Raw genomic sequence first — 23,358 nt, forward strand, 5'->3', positions numbered from 1 at the left:
CACACCAGAAACCAATGATTGTTGTTTCGAATCCCGGTTTGCCTTGATCATGTTTCTAGGTTTGTCAGCACCATACACATGCTCGTGGGTTTCACCAAAGTGATAAACATCTGAGACCTGCATCACTTCATGTGGACACGCCATGATATAACTGGAATACTGTTAAAAGCGGCGTTAAACCCAACTCACTCACTCACTCATCTGATGCAGAATCCTGTTAAAGCTCTGAAGGACTCACTGTACCGGTCATGTATATCTTATTTTAATATTTTTGTGATACAATAAATTTACAGTTTGTTGCCATGTTTGGAAGACATTCTGTTGTGAGGATCCCTTGAACACAGTATCTTAATAATGGTATTTTATCAGAGGTCTCCTCTCAGGTCACACCTTTCATTCCATCCAGTATGATAGGTAACACTATAACCAGCCATAAGCTAGACACACCTATTGATTGCTATTGGAGTAATTATTGAAGATTGCTGCAACTTGCAGAAGGAAAACAAGGGCAAAAGGTTAAGATCACAATGGACAGTTGCTTAAAGTTTTCAGTTTGAGCGATTCTTAGATTGTTTAACTTCAGATTTGATCATCTTTGTTTTATTATTTTATATCTTCTGTGAGCTTGTAAGAATTGTAGGCCACACCAATTTTATTTATTTGATGGATGATTTTGGTCAGTTAGCCAAGCTTCAGGAGGCAAAACGAATCTTGCAAAACAAGTAACAAAATCTAAGAAATACTGATTTTTCACATTTATTACAAAAAAATTCAATTTCTATATTTCGGTGGAATGGGGTGTAGGCTTCTGCTTAAAACAGAAATAACAATTGATGTGGCCCTGTGAACATTGGAATATGTGTGTCTCAGTTATATTATTCATGCAGCTTATAAATATCTCACATCTAATGATCATTTTAAAACAATGATTTATGATTAACATTGCCATTTTGATAAGAGTCTCTTAGGAACATCAGGACGACTGACCAAACAGTTAATGTTTTACATTTATCAAGGTTGATTAAATATATTCCTGCTGTGAAATGACACTTCATTGAGTAATAACAGTAAAAATAGTTTCACAAAAGTACAACTTAAGATAATTAACCATGTATTTTAGGACCTGTTAATGCATGTGGTCTCAAGTTTATCATTTGTACAAACTGGTAATCATTCCACTATGGATTTTTTTTCAATGATTGTTATTCTGTTGATATTTTGACAAATTACTATACACAATTCTTTCTTGCGCACATAATCAGTTTGAGGAGTAAAACATGAAGAGATAAGTTGGCTAAATTTCAAAGTAATTTTAATGCCTTACATTATTTTGTGCATACTTTGAAAATACATTGATATGAACATGCCTCTGACAGTTTTGGATTTAAGAATGAATGACTGTGGTGAATAAATTGAGTAACAAACAGCACATTCATTTTCCAAATCTGACACTACCATGACAGTTTTGCCATTAATTTGCACAGGGACTTCAGTGTAGACCCACTCATGTGACTGCTGCTCAGAGAGAACAAGTAAAGGTCAGATATATATGCCACAGTCACTACATTTAGTTCTATCCTTGTTAAGACACATCTAACAACTTATCTTTTCATACAACTGAAACTACAATGTATTTCCCCTTTAATCATTAATCACCTTGGAACCCTCCTCCCAATGATTCTCTTGAAAATGTTTAAAGTAATGTCAACTATGGACGCCAGTTCTAGGTGTATCAATCATCATGCTGTTAAAATATTGCTGACGGTGGTGTAAACTCGCTAAACCTTTCAAAATCTCTTGGTTTATAACAAACTTGCCTTTGACACAAACATTACACATTTTTTCAACCTCTACTCAGAGATGAGCTCCAGATTATTATTATTGTCATATCAAAGCTTATGGACCTAATAAATTCAGCTAAGAACTCAACCAATTTTGGCTTGTAAGAACTCTATACATTTTGGCACAGATTGGGATGGTTAAAAATATCTTTACACACCCTGTGTGGTTTGTCCTTATACACACTTTTAATATGCAGGGATTTATTCTTTTGTCTTTTATCATTTTGGTATACATGTAGTTCCAGTGTTTCCATTCAGTTATTAATTTACTGGTTCACTAGACTAGCAGCCCTTAAAAATATCGGTCCAGTCAAAATTTTGCTGGTCCTATCAGTTGACCTAGAGGTAACAGCCTCATGGTGACTTTCACGGTCACAGTGTTCTTTATTTGCTGATTTCTGCATGTTCATACATCCATTTATGAAGCCATTTAATTTTACTTCAGCCTCAAATTCTACAATACAAACTATCACCAGTCATTTTCGATCATTCTCACAACTTGCATTCTCTCCCACACACCTTGCAGTCATGGGAATTCGTTCAAACAATCATTGTGAAACATTCTTATTCTTGACTTAGTTTTATCCTTTCCAGACGTACTACTCTTTTCATTAGATGTTTTACCATCATTAATTGTGCCTTTACTACCAACATCTTTTCAATATCATTTTTGTTTTTCCCCTTTGAAAAAATTGAAAAGATTTGTCTGCTTTCCTGCCATATTAGCCTCAAAACAAATTGCTATGTCACTGTTCTTGTTTTAGCTACAAGACTCTCAATCTTGTTTAATCTTAGATGTAATTGTTTCAATGAGTAATTTGCAGTAACAAGCACACCAGATCATTCAGCTTTAAGACATCATTTATTTATAAATGGACATAGAGATTTGGTCAGAATTATTTTAAGTTAATAGGGCTCTGTTAAAAAATATATCCATAAAATAACTAAAGACCCTCTTCTGTGGATTTGAAAGCCAGTTAAGGTTTTTGTGTAAATGTTTCTAGTGCAGGTAACTTTCATTGTCAGGACAGGTAACATTTCGGAGAGGTCATATGTCACAAGTAAGGGTTTGTGCACACAATCTTGTGATGTTTCATGCAAGGTCAGAGGTCACTTTGTCACAGATTTTCTCACTGTGTTCATATGAAAAGAATATCAATTTATGAATGACAATACCAGTTAAAAAAACCTCATCTATCAAATCATTCTTCCAGACATCCAGTAATGTGAGCATTACTGGAGGCAGTGATGATGGTAATGATTCTTTTGAATATATATCCCTCTTGGTCTGCTGATAAAGAATCGTCTGCTGTCGGTGACTGTGGTAGGACTGTTGATTCCCCTATCAGTGAAACTACTTACCTAACGCTTTAAGTATAACAAAAGACTGTCCTAGTAGTAGATCCTATCAGTCATGATATCAGGAAGAAAGTGAAAACTTATTCTTTCAGAAATAGCTGGACAGATGGTACGGATTGGCTTCATTATGAAGAAACAGAAGCTTGATGTACTGTTGTATTTGACAACAAATTTACAAAAGTGGATAGCTGAATTCTTTCAAACCTGGCTGCAAATCTTTTAGACTCCAAGAAATAAAAGTTCATGAAAACAGTGAAATTCACAAGGGCACTGAATGCAGGGAATTTGCAGAACTTTGTGCGAAAAAACAATTACCTCTCAATTTCCACTGGACACAAGAAGGGTCACTCTTAACGTTACAATCACAACTGACACTTTGAAACTATTGTTTAAGGTTGTTTACTGGATGGCAAGATGTGAGAAGCCATGTGCAGATTCCCCCAAAATAGAATACTTTATTTTCTCTTTTTATTGATATTCAAAATAAGTGAACATACAGTATTTCAATACATGATATTTGGTGGTGCAACCAGATTAATTCACTTGGTTGCACCTTGTGCAGGTGGTGAAAAAGAATGAAATTGTACCTTGTGGACCATCGCTTCTGTCATGTGACCTTGATGGAATATCACTATCACATATCTGCCTATCATGTAACAGCTAGGACGTGTCTCAGCTGGGCTTGGGGGGCACAGGTGGCCCAGTCGTCTAAGGCGCCACCATTCGCTGTGCAGAGTTGCGGCCTTTGGGCACGCCAGAAACCTTTGATTGTGGGTTCAAATCCCGGTTCGCCCCGATTTTGTTTCAGGGTTTGTCAGCATCATTACCGTGCTTGTGGGTTTCACCGAAGTGGTAAACATCTGAGACCTGCATCACTTCGAGCTTTCCTCCCACATAAGCGGACACACTGTGATATAACTGGAATACTGTTAAAAGCGGCGTTAAACCCAACTCACTCACTCACTCACTCACTCACTCAGCTGAGCTCAACTTTTGGAATTGTTTTGGGCAGTTAACTTCGGCTACCACACTAAATTATATCTGCGATGCGTGATGTATTCCTTTCATATTACTCTCACTGGTTTGTGTATTAATATGTGGCTGATTTTCATGTAAAAAGACCTTGTCTTTTCCCCACAAAGTGGCTCGTTTCCGCCATTTTGAATTTGTTACATTTGTTTACCTTCAAAGGTAGTCGAATTGTTAGCAATTTGTAGCAAGGTATTTTCAACGTGCTAATGTTTATTTGAAATACCGGTAGCTTTGGCTTTACATATTTTTTTCGTGTATCTTTTCATTGTATACACTTTCAAAATATTGCCGATAGATACATGATAATTCATCGGCAATTCTCAAATAATTAATCACAACTTTCTATTTGCTTAACATATGCTTGCGCTGTGTACAAATTGTAGTAAAAAATCTTCCAAAGATCCCCATCCACGTTGTTTGGATTGCACTCAGGTTTCCTCGGGGCTCGGGGCTCGGGGCTTCCAGCGTACCCCATTACGTCAGAGATGCATCATCAGCTTAGCACTGTAACGCCTGCCTACCCTGCAGCACAGCAGATGTACGCTCAACAATTGGATGCAAATTTTTATGCAATCCATGTGGCAGCAGTCTATGGCACAATTGTACCCAACACCTGCGCCTATGTACCAGACTCTAGCGTCAGCAACAATACCTATGCAGCAAACAACTCATGCATCAGTGTCTACACCTGCGTCTAACATTTACCAAACATCAGATGTGCGATCTGTCACAACGCATACGCCTTTGGTCGGCGCCAATACCGCATCTCATAGGTGGACATCGTCACATGAGTCTTTCACCAGGCGTCTCTTTGAGACCTTCTGATAATGGAAGGGTTGTGCACAGAAGTCGTTCACCTACAAGGAGAGCGTGTCACCATCATTACAATTCTTCGAACTTTTCAATCGGCACAGATGGAGATTCTTCAAATGAATGGAATGCTCATAAGCGCAAATGCCTGCGTGGGTAGCAGACCGTCTAGTGTCAGTAGCTCCCTCCCCTGTCATTGAAGCTGCCAAAATTCAGGAAAGATTATTATCCTATACATATCTTCGCTGTAGCAGATCAGGCACACATTTTGGATGAGGATTTACAGAGGATGACTGGTTCTTCGAGAACAACCACGCTCAAAGACACCCGATTTTCACCATTGAAACAGAAATCAGGCACATATTAAAAGCTTTGTCAGCACTAGTGTCTTCAACCTTGGTCAACCTTAGTGTATTCAATGAGCAAATCTCCAGTTACGCAAGGGACAAGACCACGCTCAAGGCATTGGAGCACGTTTCTCTCAGTGGTCAGGCAACTATAAACCAAGAAGCTCTTCTCTCAAATAGGGTTAAGACTAAGATTCTTTCAGAGGCAAATGGCATGGCAGAGATAAACCTCAAGGTTCTTATCCGTCCCACCGTGGTAAATTCCGGACTGGGAACTCCCATCCCCAGTCGTCCCAATCGTCAACACCCCTTTCGATGGGAGACTGGCCCAGTTCTGCCAGAACAGTTTCATAGTGAAGGACGTCTTCATACTCAATGTACTATGTTACGGCTACTGACTGACCTTACAGTAAGTTCAGCCGTTGACCACAGCTCCTCCACCATTGGAGTACCCAAGGAAGCAACGTCTGCTACTAATATCCAACATAGACATCTTCTTAAAGAAAAGAGCTGTAGAGATTATTAGGGCTGATACGATTCACTTGCGTATTCCATGAATCAAACTGTTTCCATTCATGAATTGAATTCATTATTCGCGGCCACAAGAATCGAATATTTATGAATATGCAATAAAGTGCATTTACATACACTGTACCTTAAAATATCCTTAAAAACATTTTATATGCATAGATTTCTTCCAAAACAACACTCTTATGATATTTAATTTAACAGTATTGCGGTCACTGGTCATTGTCGCATTTGAGCAGATACTAGTACCTGAATAAGAGCAGTATATAAATGTATAATATCTTAATAATTAACAAAAGATGTCAAATAATTTATGTTGTTATTGTTTCACTGAATATGACAAATAATACATAAACTGCTGACTTGTTATTGTATTCGTGAATTAATATTCGTATTCATTACCCATATTCGTGATACGAATCATATTCAACGCATAGTGTATTCGTTGAAGCCCTAGAGATTATACACACCTCAGTGCTAACATCGGGGTTTTACTCTCCCATCTTTCTGGTACCCAAGAAGGACCCCCTTACCGTTCCCTAGGAAATACAAAAGAGCAAAGACACAAGGAACCTTGCTCTGACTTTGGTCGTGCAGAAAACGATCCTCCTATCCTGCCAGAATATTCCAACCTACTCATCCACCCTCACAGGAAATTGCCTCACGCATCCACAGGCAGGTTTCATCGGCACACTTGTATTGTCTTGAAAAGGTGTTAAGTGCTAAAGGCTATTCCGCACAGGCAGCCAAGGCTATTGCATTAGCACATCGTCCCTCTACCAGGTTTTTTTAGATGACAAATGGGGATCATTTGAAACCTTTTGCAAGGCAAAAAATCAAGATCTCACAACAGCGTCACAATAAATCTTAGTCAAATACCTCTTACACTTTCGTACCATAAGACACTTGAAGGGTAGCACCATTACTACGTTAATTGGTAGTGCTCAATTCAGTGTTTGCCGTTCCGGAGAATTGTAAGAGGACTAAGGTCATGGAACTACAGGCCCTACGCTCTTTTAGGATCAGAAGGCCAAATTCTGTCCCCCTGTTTGGGATTTGAATTTGGTACTTCGAGGGTAAAGAAGGCCCCACTTCAAGTCACTCAACGCAACCTCATTTTATGACCTCACCAAGAAAAGCATTTTTCTCCTTGCTTTAGCCACTGCTGGCCGAATTAGCGAGTTGCACGCACTTGACATCACCCAGTTTGAGCTTGGTATGCAGGGAGCGGTACATCTCGGGTTGTGCTGGGATTTTATAGTAAAAAGTCAATTACCAGGCCAACCTGATCGTTACGTCACTATGCCACCAATTTCGACGATTGGGGGAGTTGAAGATGAGGGTGAACTCCTCTTGTGCCCTGTGTGCGCACTATGAGTTTTCATCCGCCGTTCCAAAACTAGGCGTGGATCGCGGAAATGGTTATTCATTTGGTCGCAGCACCATATCTCTATGGTTACGCGCAGTCATCCTACAGGCTTACGAGGTTGCCAAACTTGATCCTCTGTGAGCAAATAATCCTCATGAGATCAGAATGGTAGCCCCTACCATGGCTCTACATAGTAACTGTTCTATCAGAGCAATCATGGAAAGATGGTTTTGGAGGTCAGATAGTTTTTGCAAGTCAGTATCTTCTCGAAGACCTCAATGGCGTGCACAGTTTGGGCCCTCTGGTAGTAGCCCAGCAGGTTACCAACCCCTGACGCAAATAATGAACTCATCCTTTCCAGAGCCTGTTTCCCTCCCGCGTAGTATTACCTAAGAAGGAATTGCTTCAAGCTTTTTATCAGCTTTGGCTCTGTAACAAAGTAAAGATACTAGCTTTCGTTATCATCCGTTATTACCATGACTTTTTGTGTGTACACAGTGTTATCCTCAATTCTTATGTTCCATCTGTAATAAGATTGAACTTACCCTACCATTATGGCATTAATATGCTTTTTCCGCCGTAAGGTTTATTGACAAACATGTGTCGTCTTTGGGGTTTGAATTATTGAGGTTATTTCTTGGACATCTGAAGGTATGCCCTCCTCCATGCCGTCCGATACAGATGTTCTAAGGAGTAATGCAGGATAAGTAAAAGATTTACTAAAATCTAAATATTTTTTACTCTTGTATACTTACCCTGCATTACTACCTCTAAAGACCCTCCCGTCGCAGACTTGTCTCCCCACTTCAGCTTCAGAAATCTTAATTTTTATATATATATTTTAAGCTTGAGCGACAGGTAACAATGTGGTAGGTGATATTCCATCAAGGTCGCATGACAGCGGCAATGGTCCATGTAAAAAGCGGGATTTGAGAGCGAGACAACTTTTCTCTTCACCCAAGACCATCGCTAGGCGCTTCCTTTATTGTCGTAAGATGAGCAGTATATGAAGTACGGAGTAATGCAGGATAAGTATACAAATGTAAAAAATAATTAGATTTCACTGAAATTGTATACCAAAGCAATTCATGAACATAACAAATTGGAAATTAACATAGAAAAATTGTTAAAAAATAGAAATTTCATAATGACTTGTCATAATCTCATCAGTGACATCCCCCTCGGACACATTTCTACAAACATGTATTTTTCATTAATTTTGGTCGGGAAAAGTTGCATTTGGTTACAAAAGCATTTTATTCAAGGTGTGTGTGAGGTGACCCCCAAAACCGCCAGTTACTTAAACAGAAATGGTGTCTAAAAAGCTCCGAAATCATTACAAAGGAACTCGTGCACATCCCTTAACAAAATGGTGGAAACAAACAGGACTATTGCAAAATACTCAGTTATGAAAGATTTTCCTGTAGGTTGTATAACTGGTTTACATTATGATTACAATAAAAAATAAGTGATACTTCAAAGCTTCTTTTTCTGAAATTTGAATCTTATCCACAAATGTAGCACAACTGTCCTTGTCTAAATGATGTAAACATAACAGTAAGGTTATTATCTATCAAGAACTTGAACTGTAAATGCTGTTGAATATGGCATCAATGTTTCAGTCATACACACCTCACCTCAAACCACTTAATTTCATGTAATGTGGTTCCAGTTCCTGAAGTACCTTCATCATGGATTCTGACCATGATAATTTTATCATCCCTATTAACAATCACCTCCAATCAAACCATTTTCACCTCAGCTCATTTCATTTAAAATAAATTCATTCAAATAAGATAGGAAAGTCAATTGCCTTTACTGTGAATGTAACTAGCCCTGATTGAAAGTGATGTAAAAGGAACCACATTCTACTTTTTAGGCCTTTCGTGAGGGATGGAATGATCAACACCACTGCACTGTAAGTTGTTTCTCCTACCCTATAACAATAGCCCTGCTGAATAGTGATAGTTCTTGGGAAGGTGACAATGACCAGTGGAAGACTGAACACACAGATGAGACCTAAGTGTTGTGATCACTTGTTTGCCCCTGTAATACATCCGTAATATTGCTGACTTTTTGAAATTACAATTAACTTTAACCCTGCTTCTTAACAAACACCAATATGAGATATTGTGTATGTCCTCTCAGTTTTGTAAAGAAAGTAACATATATGGTTTCCTGATTCATGCCCAGATAATGCCACTAGCAGATTTTGAGTAGTATGTGTTCAGTTGATTTTATTTTTCTTTCTTTTGTGAATTGTTTGGATATTGAAAATTGTATGTTTTCAAAAGGGAATCTTTCTTCAAAACATCAACATCTGTTGCCAGTTTGTAGTCATTCTGTGTTTGATAGGCTTATGTGGGTTGACAGTGATTGTGACTTCAGTTAGTCATTCAAGAACTTGGCTCCTTTCAGTTTGGGTACAATCTGTGAAGCTCTTTGTTTTATGTGGTGTCATTATTTCAAACAGTTGTGATATATTTTTGTAAATGAAAATATTTCCACTGACTATTTCAGCAACCGGCTTACACAGCTACAGTGATGGTCCCACAGACGCCAACTATGTATCACGTTGCTCCACAGTACTCTGCCTACCAGCCAGTAAGTGGATACGAAGGGGCTAACAACACAAGGCTATTGGCGTCCAAACCAATGCCTCAGATTAAAGAGACATACACACATTTGGTAATTCTTTATACAGAGGTGTGGTTAGATGAGAGCATTGGATGCACCATTAGCAACACTGAGTAACAGCCGCATGATTGTTTCCGGACCTATAGTTCTGTACAAATTGCATAGCCAATAATGTTTTAGTTTCAACTAACACTGTTTTGTTGGGCTTTTTCCACTTTTTTTCTTTAAACAGAATCACATAGGAGTGAAAAAAAACCTTTAACCATCTTAGTTTTGCATCTTTTACCAAGAGAAGTTATTTTAGTAAATATTTATTATTATCTTTTCAGATATGAAAATGCATGGCCCTTATACTGATACACAATTGTCTTCTTACTCTTTGCTCTTTCATTTGTTGTTAAAGATGTAAATAACCCAAGTATTAGACCATTTAATAATTAAAGATCAACAATGTAACTTGCTTGATGGTCTTTCAATATAAGGAGTATAGCAATAAATTTCATTGCTTGAACAGATTTTGAAAGATCAACTTTCATGAGTGCAATCTCTCCTTGTCTTTATAGACCTGATGGCAATTATTTATTGGTTCCTTTTACGAAAACCATTCAAAGGTTAACTGAATATACAGTGTTGTAAATAGCTAACTGCTGAGATAGTAACTCCATTGTGATACTATGCTGCAGATTCCTGTCCGGAGTAGAATCGGTTGCCAGCAACTGATGCTGGTCATACACGTGATCAAATGGTTTGGGTGGTTGAGTTGAAATGATACATCGGTACATCTAAGTTTTCATGCGAAGATACAGTCGACACAAAAATTTTACTGTATCAATACAAGACTTGACTTAAATAAATGACTTTCTGCTGGTTTATTGATTCTCCCCCCTCCCCCCCCCCCATGTTTTTGTCAATCAAATATCGCAAAATGTGTTGTAATTACTGTTTCAGTCTCACTATTAAATATTGATGCTACGAATGTGTCTACAGCTGGCTTTTCCTTTTGAACCATTCTGAAATATTTATAGTCAAGACATTTCCATGCAATTGTAAGTAAATATGCGTATAGCAATAGTTATATAGTATCATGATATGTATAGTATCGTGACCTTGCTGTTATGTTTCACCCATATATAGTGGTAGATAATGATTACAAGAAGTTTCTATTTGGCACCCTCTCCCATGGCTGTCCTAGTGACTGGTGCAGATAGCTGGCATTTGTGTTCTGATCTCAAGGATCTTGCTGGTTGGTAGTTGCTGATGAGCCTTCAAATATTGTGGAGAGTTTTTGTCATTTAACGTTGTATGTTATGCAGAGGATCATGAAGATTATTCTTTGTTTGCTGTCTTCTGTACAAGATGTAGATTGCTCACTGTGGCTGTACCTGATACATGTGAATTGCAGTTGCAAAAAATACCATATTTTACCTTTTTTTGACAAAGATGAAAATTTTAATACTGAAGGGAATGGGGCTAGTACAGATTCCTGTGGGCAAGTACAAATTTCCCCATTGGTTTAGCATAACAAGGGCTTTATATGTTTACCCAGGTTAGTAAAGCTTTTGAGTTTAGTTCCATCCCTCCTGTTGGAAATGCCAGAAAAATGCTTTTCTGGCTTCCTTAAATAAATGTGAATCAATGGGTTATGAAAGTAGCATACCATATTCGATGTAATAAGCGCCCAGGGCGCACTCAAAATTAGAAATAGGGGGCTCTTATTAGAATATTATTTTGGTGAAGAAAAAAAAAAGAGTTGAAAGATCGTAAATTTCGTGGTTTATGCTGACAGCCTGAAATGTTTATATATGACAGATATAATTTTCCAGGATTTAATTGCCAATAATTAAGGGTGCATATAACACATGAGTGCGTATTATACACGAGAATAAATAAGTCTTGTGTACATTGATCAATTGGAAGGTGTGCAATGGGGATTGTTCACTTGTGGGCGCTTATAAGAGTGGGGCGCTTATTCGACGATTACGGTATATCAAAATAACACAAATCTACCTTACTAGCCTGTTGTTCTGGACACTGTGATTTGTCGAAAAAGGTACTTTTACAGGTAAAATGGTGATAAACTTAGAAAATATTTCGCACATACTTCATTAATATGGTTATAATGAAGTCCCTTGCACATATTTCTGTAGTCCGTTTCATACCTCCATCATTGGATGTTGTTGAATAAGTCTGAACTTATTTTGAATTTTTCTCCTGTAATATTTTTGATAGGACTCCTTGTGACTGAAATACTTCAAACCACAAGTTGGTAGATCGGTAGTAACTTGATATTATAATAAATCTTGTGTGAACGGGCAAAAAACATTTTTCTACCATTTTGAACAGTACTTTAGTAACATCATTGAAAATGCCTTCACCATGTTCCTTCTACTCCAGGGATTAATTCCTGACAGGCATTTATTGTACCTAAACAATGGTAGAAATAAAAAGCTAGTTACAGACATTAATTGTTATTTTAATTATTCACATCAAGATTTGTGTATGCAATGCTATTTTGTAGAATTAACAGAAATAGCCACACCTTTAGATTTGCTCTTGATTGATGTTTGAGTTGCCACTGACTGCTTCCTGACGTAATCGTATAGTGATAGCATAGTGATTTAGATCAACATACCTTGTTTCAGTTAAGAGCTAGGTTACCTGTAGATTTTGCCATTAAATTGAATTTTGAACTGAATATGGATTAGTTTTACACTGGACATCAGATGTGACAATGGTCAGATATAGAAATGGTCAAGATTTCCAGATCTCAGCTGTCACTAATATTTGAAATTCACTCTTCCGTATTTGCCCAAAATGTATTTCCACACATAATTTGAGTAGTGCAGTAACCACAACTCTTCATTTTTGTAAACTACAATTGTACATAACATAATTTCAAAATGCCATTTGACACTGATCGAGAAAGAAGTACCTGTCTATGAATGCGGTTCTGTGGTATTGCTGCTAACAAATCGGCTGTTTCAATCAGAGGCTGTGATTGTGATTTGAAACCTGTTTGACTAATAAGAATCAAGTATTTCCCAATTCGTGGTAAACATTGCTACCCAAAAGTAAAGTATTGACTGCACCTACCGTGAAACAAATTGATTCCTTCTGTTTCAGGTAGCTGAATCTCTGATCTTTTCTCTTTTGTTATCAACCTAATGTACAATTCTTCTCCTTGCAGCAGGCTACCCCACAGTGGACAACAGCAGCTGCTGCAGCAGCAGCCAATCAGTGGCGTTGGGCACCGCAAGTATGTACAGTTGCTTCTGTCTTGTGAACTGAAGTTGGAAAAGAGTTTACCACTGTTAAAGAAAAACAGACCACTAAATCATTTGTTTCCCCCTTTTACAATTCATGATATGGTAGAAGAATCAGTAGAAGGTCCAGTCAGCCTTTATAAGGTTCGTCTTGATCTAGTTGTAACATTAGGATTTGGTAGACTGGGGCTTGAAAATCACATGTACCCTACCCATAATTATTTGTTTGTCAAGATCGACGACATTGGGTACATGTTTATCACTAGCACACCAATGAGGTGACAAAAAAATCACTGCAGTGAACTTCATGATTCAAACCAGCCAATAGCACACACGTATCTGTCCATATTGCATCCAGAAAACGCTCTTTCCACAGACCACAAACAAATCTTTGCTCTCACAATCTCACTGGTACACTGCATAGGCACTTGATCACAATAGCTTGTCTAACATAATGAAATCAGATTCAGAACATACAAAACAACAGTCACACTTTTTTCACATGCTGGCATCGAATGTCATGAAATCATAAAACTGATATGTCACAAAAATTAACATTCCCTGAAGTCATACAATGCTGACCTGTCTTCAGCTCAAAAATATTTCCTTTGGCAAGTACCAGTAGGCTCATTCCTAGTAGACCCGTGAAGATCTTCAGCAAACCATGCTTGCTGTAAAAAGCGAGGTGACTAATTGGATCGTGGTTGATCATGTCATTGTATCCCAATTGCGTGGACCGATGCTCATATGTCAATCACTGGATTGTCTGGTCCAGGCTCGATTATTTACAGACAGCCGTCATACAGCTGGAATATTGATGAGTGAGGCATTAGGCAACAACAACAAAAAATCATTCCTACTAAATCAACCATTATTTTACTATATTTGGTCACATCGCTTTGTATACACATACATCATCAAACATGTTATTTATATATATTTTCGCTCGTCAAATTTACAATTTCTTGTGTCATTGACATTGGACTTGCATATTTTCCCACCACAAGCAGTGCAATAGATGTACCAGATTATAATGAAATTAACAGATATATATTTGGAGATTAATCTAACAATTTCATTTTGAAAAACTATTTATTTTGAAATACTTTAGTATTTATGAATTGAATTGAGACTTGGTGTACATGTCTATAAATGTCACAAAATCTCATATTAATTCATAGACAATCAAAGATTTTTGCAAGCAGTTATCAACGATAGACGCAAACAATTTAGGACAGCTGGCAGTTAGTAGTTTGTAACTCATTCATAAAAACAACACATGTGACATCACACTTGGTAATTATTTCATGCATGATTTAGAAACACAGAACCATCCCTTTAAAGTGAATTCAATATAACTTACCCAATACCTATCATATGTCATGACTGTCAGATGCCAAGGTCGCTTTACAGGTCATTCAGGGATGAAATGGCTTGTAAATAGTTTCAGTTAGGAAGTATTGTTAGTATGTTGTGGGAACTTCTTGTTTGTAACAAGTAATGTTCTTGCATTTGATTGTATGATGTTGAAGGTCAAGGTCACTTGGTAGGGAATACACATGCTAAAAACTTGTGTAATCATGATTGGAACATGACAAAACTTATATGCATGCGATTGAAGGTCAAGGTCATTAAACCGGAAGTGCTTATAACATTGTTATTACGGTAGCTAGAGGCATAGACTTTCCTCTTTCAAACTTGTACTGCATTGGGCTTGTATTTTCCCCAACTGGAAGTGATGTTATTAATCAAGAATTGCTTATGATATTGCTATTCAGGTAATCGGAGCCATATACTTTTCTGCTTCAAAGTTGGTCTTCATTGGGCATTTGACAGTTTGGGGCATTCAGGAAAAGGTGGAGATGGGGCAAACTCCTTTCTTGTTACAGTTTGTTTAACTTGTTATTTCTAAAACTAAGTTACTAATTTGGCACCAAGCATCATACATATTCATAAATTTGGGGTTGGTACAAATAAATCTTTTTCCAAGTATATAACTTCAAATTTCTTTCCTACAGAGTCCTGGCCAGCCCGCACTGACAGCAAATCCAGCATACGTTTATGCAACAATGCACACGGCTCCTGAACTTATGTATGCGACACAACCTCCACCTCAAGCATATGGGACAGAACTGGCTGACGCAGCCCTCATGGAAGGAGCCCCAGTCGAGGTAATCCCAAGTCACTATGCGTTGTGATGACCACATCGCATTACATAGCCTCAGGCTTGCAGCTTGCAGCTTGCGGTAACACGTTTTGGCCGTGGCGGAAAATGGCACAGAATATGCAAGGATAACTGATGCTACGGAAGGGAAGCACCTAACGACTTTGTTATTTTCTGTCTAGCAGCTTGCCATTCCATGATGTTTATGTGTCCACTGGTTGTGTGTCTTGTTTGTCAACTGATGAGCTTTAGGTATTTTGCAAATATACCTCGTTTTTCCCAAGTTCCCTACAAGTTGTATGGTATTTCAACTACCATGATTAGGATTTTCCTTTGGATAATGAAATCTTGAACCTGTTTTGAATTAGGACATTAGTAGATAATTCTTTTGTTGTAAGGTCTTTTGAGAATTCCACAAAAACTTCTTCGCTTAACAAGAGACTAGAAAGAATATGTGTATGGTGTGTTGTTAAGTTACGATATCAGATTAAGTATATATATTTATATATGCCAGTAAATGCTTTTACAAATGTAGCAATTCTTATCAGTGTATGTTATTGTTTTTACACAATTTGTTATGGACAGTTGGGTGCTTCCTTTATCCTTACTCCACAAGTCCTTGGATATGAAATATGCAAGTTATTCTCTAGTAAATAAACTTATGATGCTCATGTATGTTTTTAATGATTCATGCGATATATATTTTTTTTCTCCAAAAGTGAAAATATTGTATACATTATGTGTCATTTTTTATCATGGTAAGTTTTCAACATGGCTGTTGGGTCAGTTGTCGTCCATAGGTATGTGTTGCAACATAGATGCCTACCATTCACGATCGATCTCCATAGAAACACTGGGTTTTGAAAGATTGCAGTGTACTAGTAAAAGATGCATATAATCTTGTCTTGTACATCTTTTTCAGCTTCTGTGAAATTTGTCTGTTGTCTTGTGTCCTTTTATGATCTAAACTGTTACTGGCTGATATATGTTGATGTGTATATATTGCTGACTTAATGTGTCAACAAGTGGTTTAAACAGTGATTAAAGATGTGTATCCTGCATATATCAAAAGAATATTACCTGTTCAATATTTTAACATCTAGGAATCTTCAGTTTTAACCTTTTGTCTTTGCTACTAACTTGTACTTAGATTTCTGTTGCCCATACCTTTGAGCAAAGTATTTCTGTGAACTCTTAGGATAAGATTCTAGCTTAAAATTTTTAATGCCATCATTTATGAAGCTACATCAAGTCGTCTTTTATCAGTTGTTCTGTTCATGCTGTTGATGGCTTATAGAAATTTTAGATTAAAGGTCACAATCACAACCATTTGTTTTTGTGGAACATATTTGCTCTTATGTATGGGACTTTGTTGAGGGTTAGACTGATGCACTATTTCATCTATTATTTATCAAATCACTTGTTGATTCAAAGCACAAATACTGGCAGTATCATTCTTTGAAATATAACCAAGTACATGTTTGGGCAAATAATTGAAACAAGAAGTATGCTGTCCTACATCAAAAGATTGTCTAGGGAACTACATCCCACAAGTTTGCTTGTCGAGATGCTTTGAATAGGCATGTAGCCAAAGAAAAACTTAGTGTTTGCAGATTACTTTCCCATGAAGAGTGTTTTAGGATATCATATTTATGAAATAGTTGTCTTTATTTAGAAAAAAGTTAAATTTTATGCCTTGATATATTTACGTGAAATTGTCAGTGTGTTAAATAAAATTTATACAAACAGTACCAACACTTTTACGATATTTAAGAAATATTTAGGATTTTATTCTGTGTAACTGTAAGGTACTCTAATCATTTCATTGTCAATGTCTATCATGGATTTACATGGTCATTTTCCACTACATTTACCTTGTATGTTACTGAGACAGTGTAAGGTGTTTGTCGGTTATCTTGCCAGTATTGGTGCTCTGACTGTTATCATGTCTTGTTGAGCAGTCCATTTGACTGCATTTATGGAGACAATGCATTAGGACATGTACCTCCTCAAATATGTTTTGGAATAAAAAAAATTCAAACAGTCCACCTAAATGCATTAAATATTCAAACAGATAATCTCCCAAAATTTTGTTCACAAAATTGGGCACTGTAGCATTGGTTTAATCTTATCCCGATTATGTGGCATTTAGTGGTGGTATTGGAGAATGCATTGCCTACATAGCATGGTGTAATGACTAGTGTTTAAAGCCATCCCCCCTTTCTCTTCAGGGTACTGGTGTGGTGCCAGTGCAGCCACCGTTGGCCAATCACATGCATGTTACTGACGCTAACAGTCTCGCCTCTTCTGAGCAGACCCCTGTTACAACCGTGCTTCCTATGCATACTCCTGCATCCAATACTGCCACCACTGTCGCTAACTTGAAGAGAAATGTAGCAATTACTAGGCGCTCTTACAGTAGCCCTACAATTCTTGTGAAGCATGGCCACAAGGTACAGCGAGTGATGCTGTCGCCTGGCTCTGTGTACGGTGGGGCCTCCGACACAGGGGAACATTGTCATGAGGGCATCATGAAGGCCCCACATCTTAATCCCAGCTCCAACTGAAATATGTAACAGAAAAAATGACAGCTCAATTGAAATTATTTGTAAAAGAAACTCATCTTGTTGAATATTCTTATGCAAAGGCATTGTGTTATGTGTTTCTGTGGAAAGTTAAGAATGATGATTACTGTAACTTTTTAACAGAACGTTTGGTCAGTTGTACTCATGACTGTAGCTGGAGGGATTAAGAGATAATTTTGGATCCAACACTTTTAAGAGTGCTAATTTTGTCGTCTCGACGTGAATAAATATGATGACCTTGTACCCAGTTTAAGATAAATCATGAATATGACACTTTTATTTTTGTACATTGAATGTGAATATTTGAGCCAGTGCCTTTTCCAGGCTGGGCAGCCACACTTGTCTATCATAGGTGAAAAGCAACACTGAATACCTCAGTACACCTGCATTGAGATTTGTTGTAACAAGTCTAATGGCCAAATCAGGAAGTCATTTGTTTACCCTTCTATCCGCTTCTCCTTGTATCCTTAAAATAATGTTTGACAATGTTAATGGAATACTGAAATCAATGTTTTCTACTATTTGTTGAACAGTTGTCTCCCAGGGAAAGTACTGATATGTATGTGAATAACTGTTTTCCCAAGTGATATGGTACTAGGTCTACTTGAAACGGCTATAAAAGTTTCAGAGACTTCAAATGTTGGTGTTAACAGAAGGTAGCTGTTGGACATAACAGGAAATATTACTGTGGTGAAAAGTAGCTTAACAGCAGAATAGGAGAAATGGCATGTACCTCATTTGAAAGTGGTAAATAGTTAGGGATGGTGGGTCATGGGGATGTTATTGTTTAATTTATCAAGTCGGTGAAATCAAATGCAAGGCTGTGGTCTTAATCAAGTATATTTTCTGTCAGGCAAGTAAGTTTTAATAATAAGACCACAGTATTAATGGCAAACTCTTTAAAATAATGTAGAATCATGGTAAAAGTGAATTTTAATAAAGTTCAACTGTTTCCACACGTGTTTACTGAAATTTGCTCTGAGAATTACCAGCTGGCAAAGATTTTGTGTTTGGCAAGGGTAGACAAATGTTCCCGTTAAGATTTGCGCCTGCGTTGTTACATCATGCAATCATACATTGTGCCATCAGTGTGCTGTAGGGGTGTAACGGAACAATGATAGATTTATCATATGGCGACAGTAGCTGATACAATATATTAACAAGGGTTGCATGACATGAACAATACTCTAAATATTATCCATTTTGTATTGAAGACATGCCAGACCTAAGTTTAACATTTTGTAAGAGTATCAAATTTTTGGTCTTTGGTATTGCAACCCTTGAATTGCAAGTTGAGAGTGAGTATTGTATCACGCCCCCAGCCAACATCGTTACATCCCTCGTGTGCTGCTCCTTCCATTCTTCCATCATTTGTTTGTGTTACGTTCTGTCACTGTTTTGTTTCATGTCCCACATTGTCCTGTGCAGTAGTTCTCGACACACTGTTTTGTAAACTTGCTTTTATAGCTTTCATATTTGCATGTTGTGCAAATTCATAGCATATGCATTTATTTTGTGTTTGGTGAACATACCACATTTTGACTGTTTCAACATCTAACATTTGAGTATTGTGTTTTTACCGGTCGGTTGTGCTTCAAAGTATTTTGGCTATATATCATGGCCGATAATCAGCTTATGTATACACCGGATACAAAACCGTCAGCTAAATTATTTGACAATATCTACAGAAATAGATGATATATAATATATATTTTGGAAGTTACTTATTATCATATTGAGGGTTTATCTGTCATTTTCCTCATCTCTATGTTTATCATGATACCACATCTTGAATACTTGTATTATTTATTTCATTTTGTTATGTTTTCATGCCTGCTTCAACAGGGTTCTGTTGTTTGGAATGTTGTATAGTATCCTTTATACAGTGGTGCAGCCATACTCAAGAGACAACAGAAAACTTCACAGGATAGAAGGATTTTCAGTTAAGTCAAGTCACTTCTCAGGTTGGTAGAATATTGAAAATAGTCACCATGAAAATCAGAATCATTTATGGACCTAGATAACATTTGAGCCTAAAACAGCATACATTTTGAACAATAAATACTCCAGTCTACACCTAAAACAATATTCTTGCAACATAATGAATACATTGTGTTTGTAAGTTGTTTTGGAAAATTAAGTACTGTGGGTAAATTATTATTGTCACGTGTCATTTTCTTGATCTTACATATTATTACTGATATTGTTCATCGAAAATGATGTTAGAATCCTAGTTATCCAAAATCAGAGCTACTGACATACCACATACTTGGAGATATACATATATATCTATATATCTATAAAATTAACAAAAGATAAGAAGTCAAGTCCATAGACAGACAATCCCTCTTTCCCTGGCTGCACCACTGCAAGGAAATCCATCAGTCCAAGTGTCTAGTCTTTCCGTGTCAGTTGTTTGTGCTCTGAGGGCACCTGGTTGTGATAAGCACAAGGCTGAGAGAGGAACACTGCTTACTGGGTACCAGGTGCTAAAATCCAAACCATAAACATGCAGTCAATTTGTAATTATTGATATTTATCTCATACTTGTATGCATTGTAGCATAAGCAGACAAGTGACTTTTGGAAATATTGTTGTCATCAACAACAAAAAGATAATGGTAGGAACAATATCAAATATCTCCAACAGTGTTTTTTGGTAATCATTTTCCTGAGAGCCAGTTTCCATGCCTTGGTGTTAAAAAAATGTTATGGTCTCATCTATGTGGAATTATTTAAGTTATCTCCTTGCCTTCAGAATCGGTACTTTCTTCCATGGTAACGTAGTTATGTGCCCAATTAGTAAATATGGAACTCGTTTTGGTTTTCACCAACAATCCTGACTACATGAAATGAAAGTAATTTTCTAGGACTGACCCAACATGTAAAAGAACTAACACTTAATGAACCTACTGGGTATTATTAATTTGAAAGCAAGGAGTTAACAAGAACAAATGTTATCTTTTACTTTATATTTTATGTATTACAATGTGGACTGATATTAACCATAGTCATTTCAGGATTTGTGTTAACAGCTGTGATTTCAGGACAGATACATGATTATTACTGTAGATAGTTCAATGCCAAGACATGGCTTTGTTGAATTTGATATGTGACTTTTGTTTGTCAATAATTTGATGTATTCAGCTTTAGTGGAAGTGTTTGAGGTCTGATTGCAGAGCCAGTCCAAAGAGAGAAACTTTGACAAAAATATATTCACAGCACACTTCAGATCTTGCACCTTAACTTTTTCCATTTACTGTTTTCACACTGTTTGATTCAAAGCTAAATCAGTGATGAACTAAAAATCAGAACCACAAAGAGATATGGGCATGTTGGTGATTAAAACATTTTGGGAGACTTGTATTGTTAATTGTAGTTTTAGAATTGCATTACATCACACAAAGTTTGGAAACATGATGCCATATGGTTACAAGGTTGTGATTGATCCTGGCAATGTTTCAGAGATTTGATAAAATGTTGTAAATGATCTGTTGAAAGTTGTGAAAACAAGATATATTAGCATATTTGCACATAGCAAAGCTACTGGTATTCTTGTTTACAGTACACCTTGTCAAAGATGAATCTTGTATCAAGAATGTATGTCTTCTCTATTTAGAAAACTAAGCAGATGTGTGCCTTGTACAGCAAATTTGCGAAAGCAATAATATTGTAGTTATGTCTGGTAGTTTTAGAGTAAAAACCATGACCTCATCAGTAGGGCTGGCTCACGATCCCAAAGTGTGAAATTCAGGTCCATGTGAACATATTTATATGTTGGTCTCATTTGGTTATCTTTTGACTGCCAGACATGTTTATTAATTATTAGACTATTTATGTGACATCATCTGTAAGTTGATTCAGAATTCATTATTTGAAAAGAGAATTGTGACTAACTGACACACTGCTTGAATGCTATCTCTGCTGGCCCCAAACTAAAAGATCCATAGTTACGTGAACCCAGTATGTCAACTTCCTATTTTCCAAATGCAAAGGTTGACATGCTCATGATTTACTGATGCATTATTTCTGTTCTAACTCAACCCTGAAAACATTGTATACACTGAAGCAATAATTGCTTGTTCTTGGTTTGTAGATAAGCCGGCAGAATCTGATTGTGAAGCTTAGTCTTGTCTTTGTATGGAAATAGTTTGTAATGTCCAAAACATTTGCCTGTTTGAGGTGGGTTTTCAGTAGTTTTGTCTCATTTCTAGTCACTATAGTATTTGATTAGTCAATTGCTCTTTGTGTCTGCAGGGTTTCTTTGTTCCAACTTGAATGTACACTAGTTGTTAAACCAGTGTATTCAATGCTATACATTATTATGATATGTTGAAATTTACTTTAATTCAGATGGGTATGCTATCTATATTTATATCTTTTTTTATAGAGAATTTTATTATCAAAACATATTCATTTTTTGATGCAGACGTTTTTTGTTACCAAATGTGATCTATTTTTTAATTGTCAGTTCTGATAAGTATATTGATGTATGTTTTGATTATGATGTGGATACATGTTGATGATGACATAACACCTTTTGTATTGATTGAAATTTCAGGATCTCTAAGCATTGATTATCTATCTACATTGCTTTGTCCTGGGATTGGACAATTCAAACCATAAGCACAATTTATCTAATGTGTAATGATGTAATCAGAATAAGAATATTATATTTAATTGGAAGATATGGTTATGTTTGTTTATCAGGGTTTTGAAAATAATTATAAATAATTACAGTTGACATTTCAGATTTAGGATTTTTATGTGGCCCTGAATGTGAAATTTAAATGTTAGCCTTTGCAGCACTATGAATATATACATTCATTGATCCTAAAATACAATTTCATTACATGTTTTGAGGGAAATTATAAGAAATTTGAGACATAGGACTAAGACCTTAATAGAAATGATTAATTTTGTTGTATCCAAAGCTGCGTTTTGCAGTTGTTCCTGACAAGGAAAGATATTTTGGCAACCATGTTTGTATTGTGACAGATACTCCCTGTGATCATCTAGTCACCACTGTGTATGCTAAAAGTGATTGTTGCATCTGTACATCAGAAATTGGTTGTGACTGTAAGAGTGTCTGTAATTTGTGTACTCATTTGATGAATGTGACAATCTTCAAAGAATAAATGTGTTCATGAATATATTAGTTTATTTCTTTTCTTTTTTTCCACTGATGGTGGCTTTATTGCTCTTGTAAGTCAATTCCCTAACATTTATCAACTGCAATTTGTGCATCATGCCTTGTCATTTGCACAATGTCAAAGCATATATGCTGTATGTATTTACAGTTAAGTGCATAAAATAACTACTTTAATGCCATCAAAAAGTACTCACAAATGTATCAGTTAAATGACTGTAGACTGTACATAGTGACATCAGTCACGGATCACTTTGGGATGCAGTTCTGTGATA

General features: G+C 36.7%; 1 protein-coding gene across 9 annotated transcripts in view; it reads left to right on the forward strand.

Annotated features, from left to right (window-relative positions):
* Window positions 1–23,089, forward strand: part of LOC124125808 (protein boule-like) — a 56,387-nt gene extending 33,298 nt beyond the window's left edge. For 2 of the 9 annotated variants that reach the window (XM_046489172.2, XM_048386756.1), the window contains exons 8-13: window positions 1,485–1,538; window positions 9,166–9,204; window positions 9,807–9,974; window positions 13,111–13,179; window positions 15,205–15,357; window positions 17,582–23,089. In XM_046489172.2, the coding sequence (XP_046345128.2) occupies window positions 1,485–1,538; window positions 9,166–9,204; window positions 9,807–9,974; window positions 13,111–13,179; window positions 15,205–15,357; window positions 17,582–17,917 (819 nt within the window). In that variant the 3' untranslated portion in view covers window positions 17,918–23,089. The remainder of the gene's footprint in view (window positions 1–1,484; window positions 1,539–9,165; window positions 9,205–9,806; window positions 9,975–13,110; window positions 13,180–15,204; window positions 15,358–17,581) is intronic. The other 7 variants (XM_046489175.2, XM_046489181.2, XM_048386759.1 and 4 more) reach the window with 7 other exon arrangements.
* Window positions 23,090–23,358: the final 269 nt, after the last annotated feature.

The sequence above is a fragment of the Haliotis rufescens genome, unplaced genomic scaffold (genome assembly GCF_023055435.1).
Source record: "Haliotis rufescens isolate VD_foot unplaced genomic scaffold, xgHalRufe1.0.p SCAF_10, whole genome shotgun sequence".
Taxonomy (NCBI): Eukaryota; Metazoa; Mollusca; class Gastropoda; order Lepetellida; family Haliotidae; genus Haliotis; species Haliotis rufescens.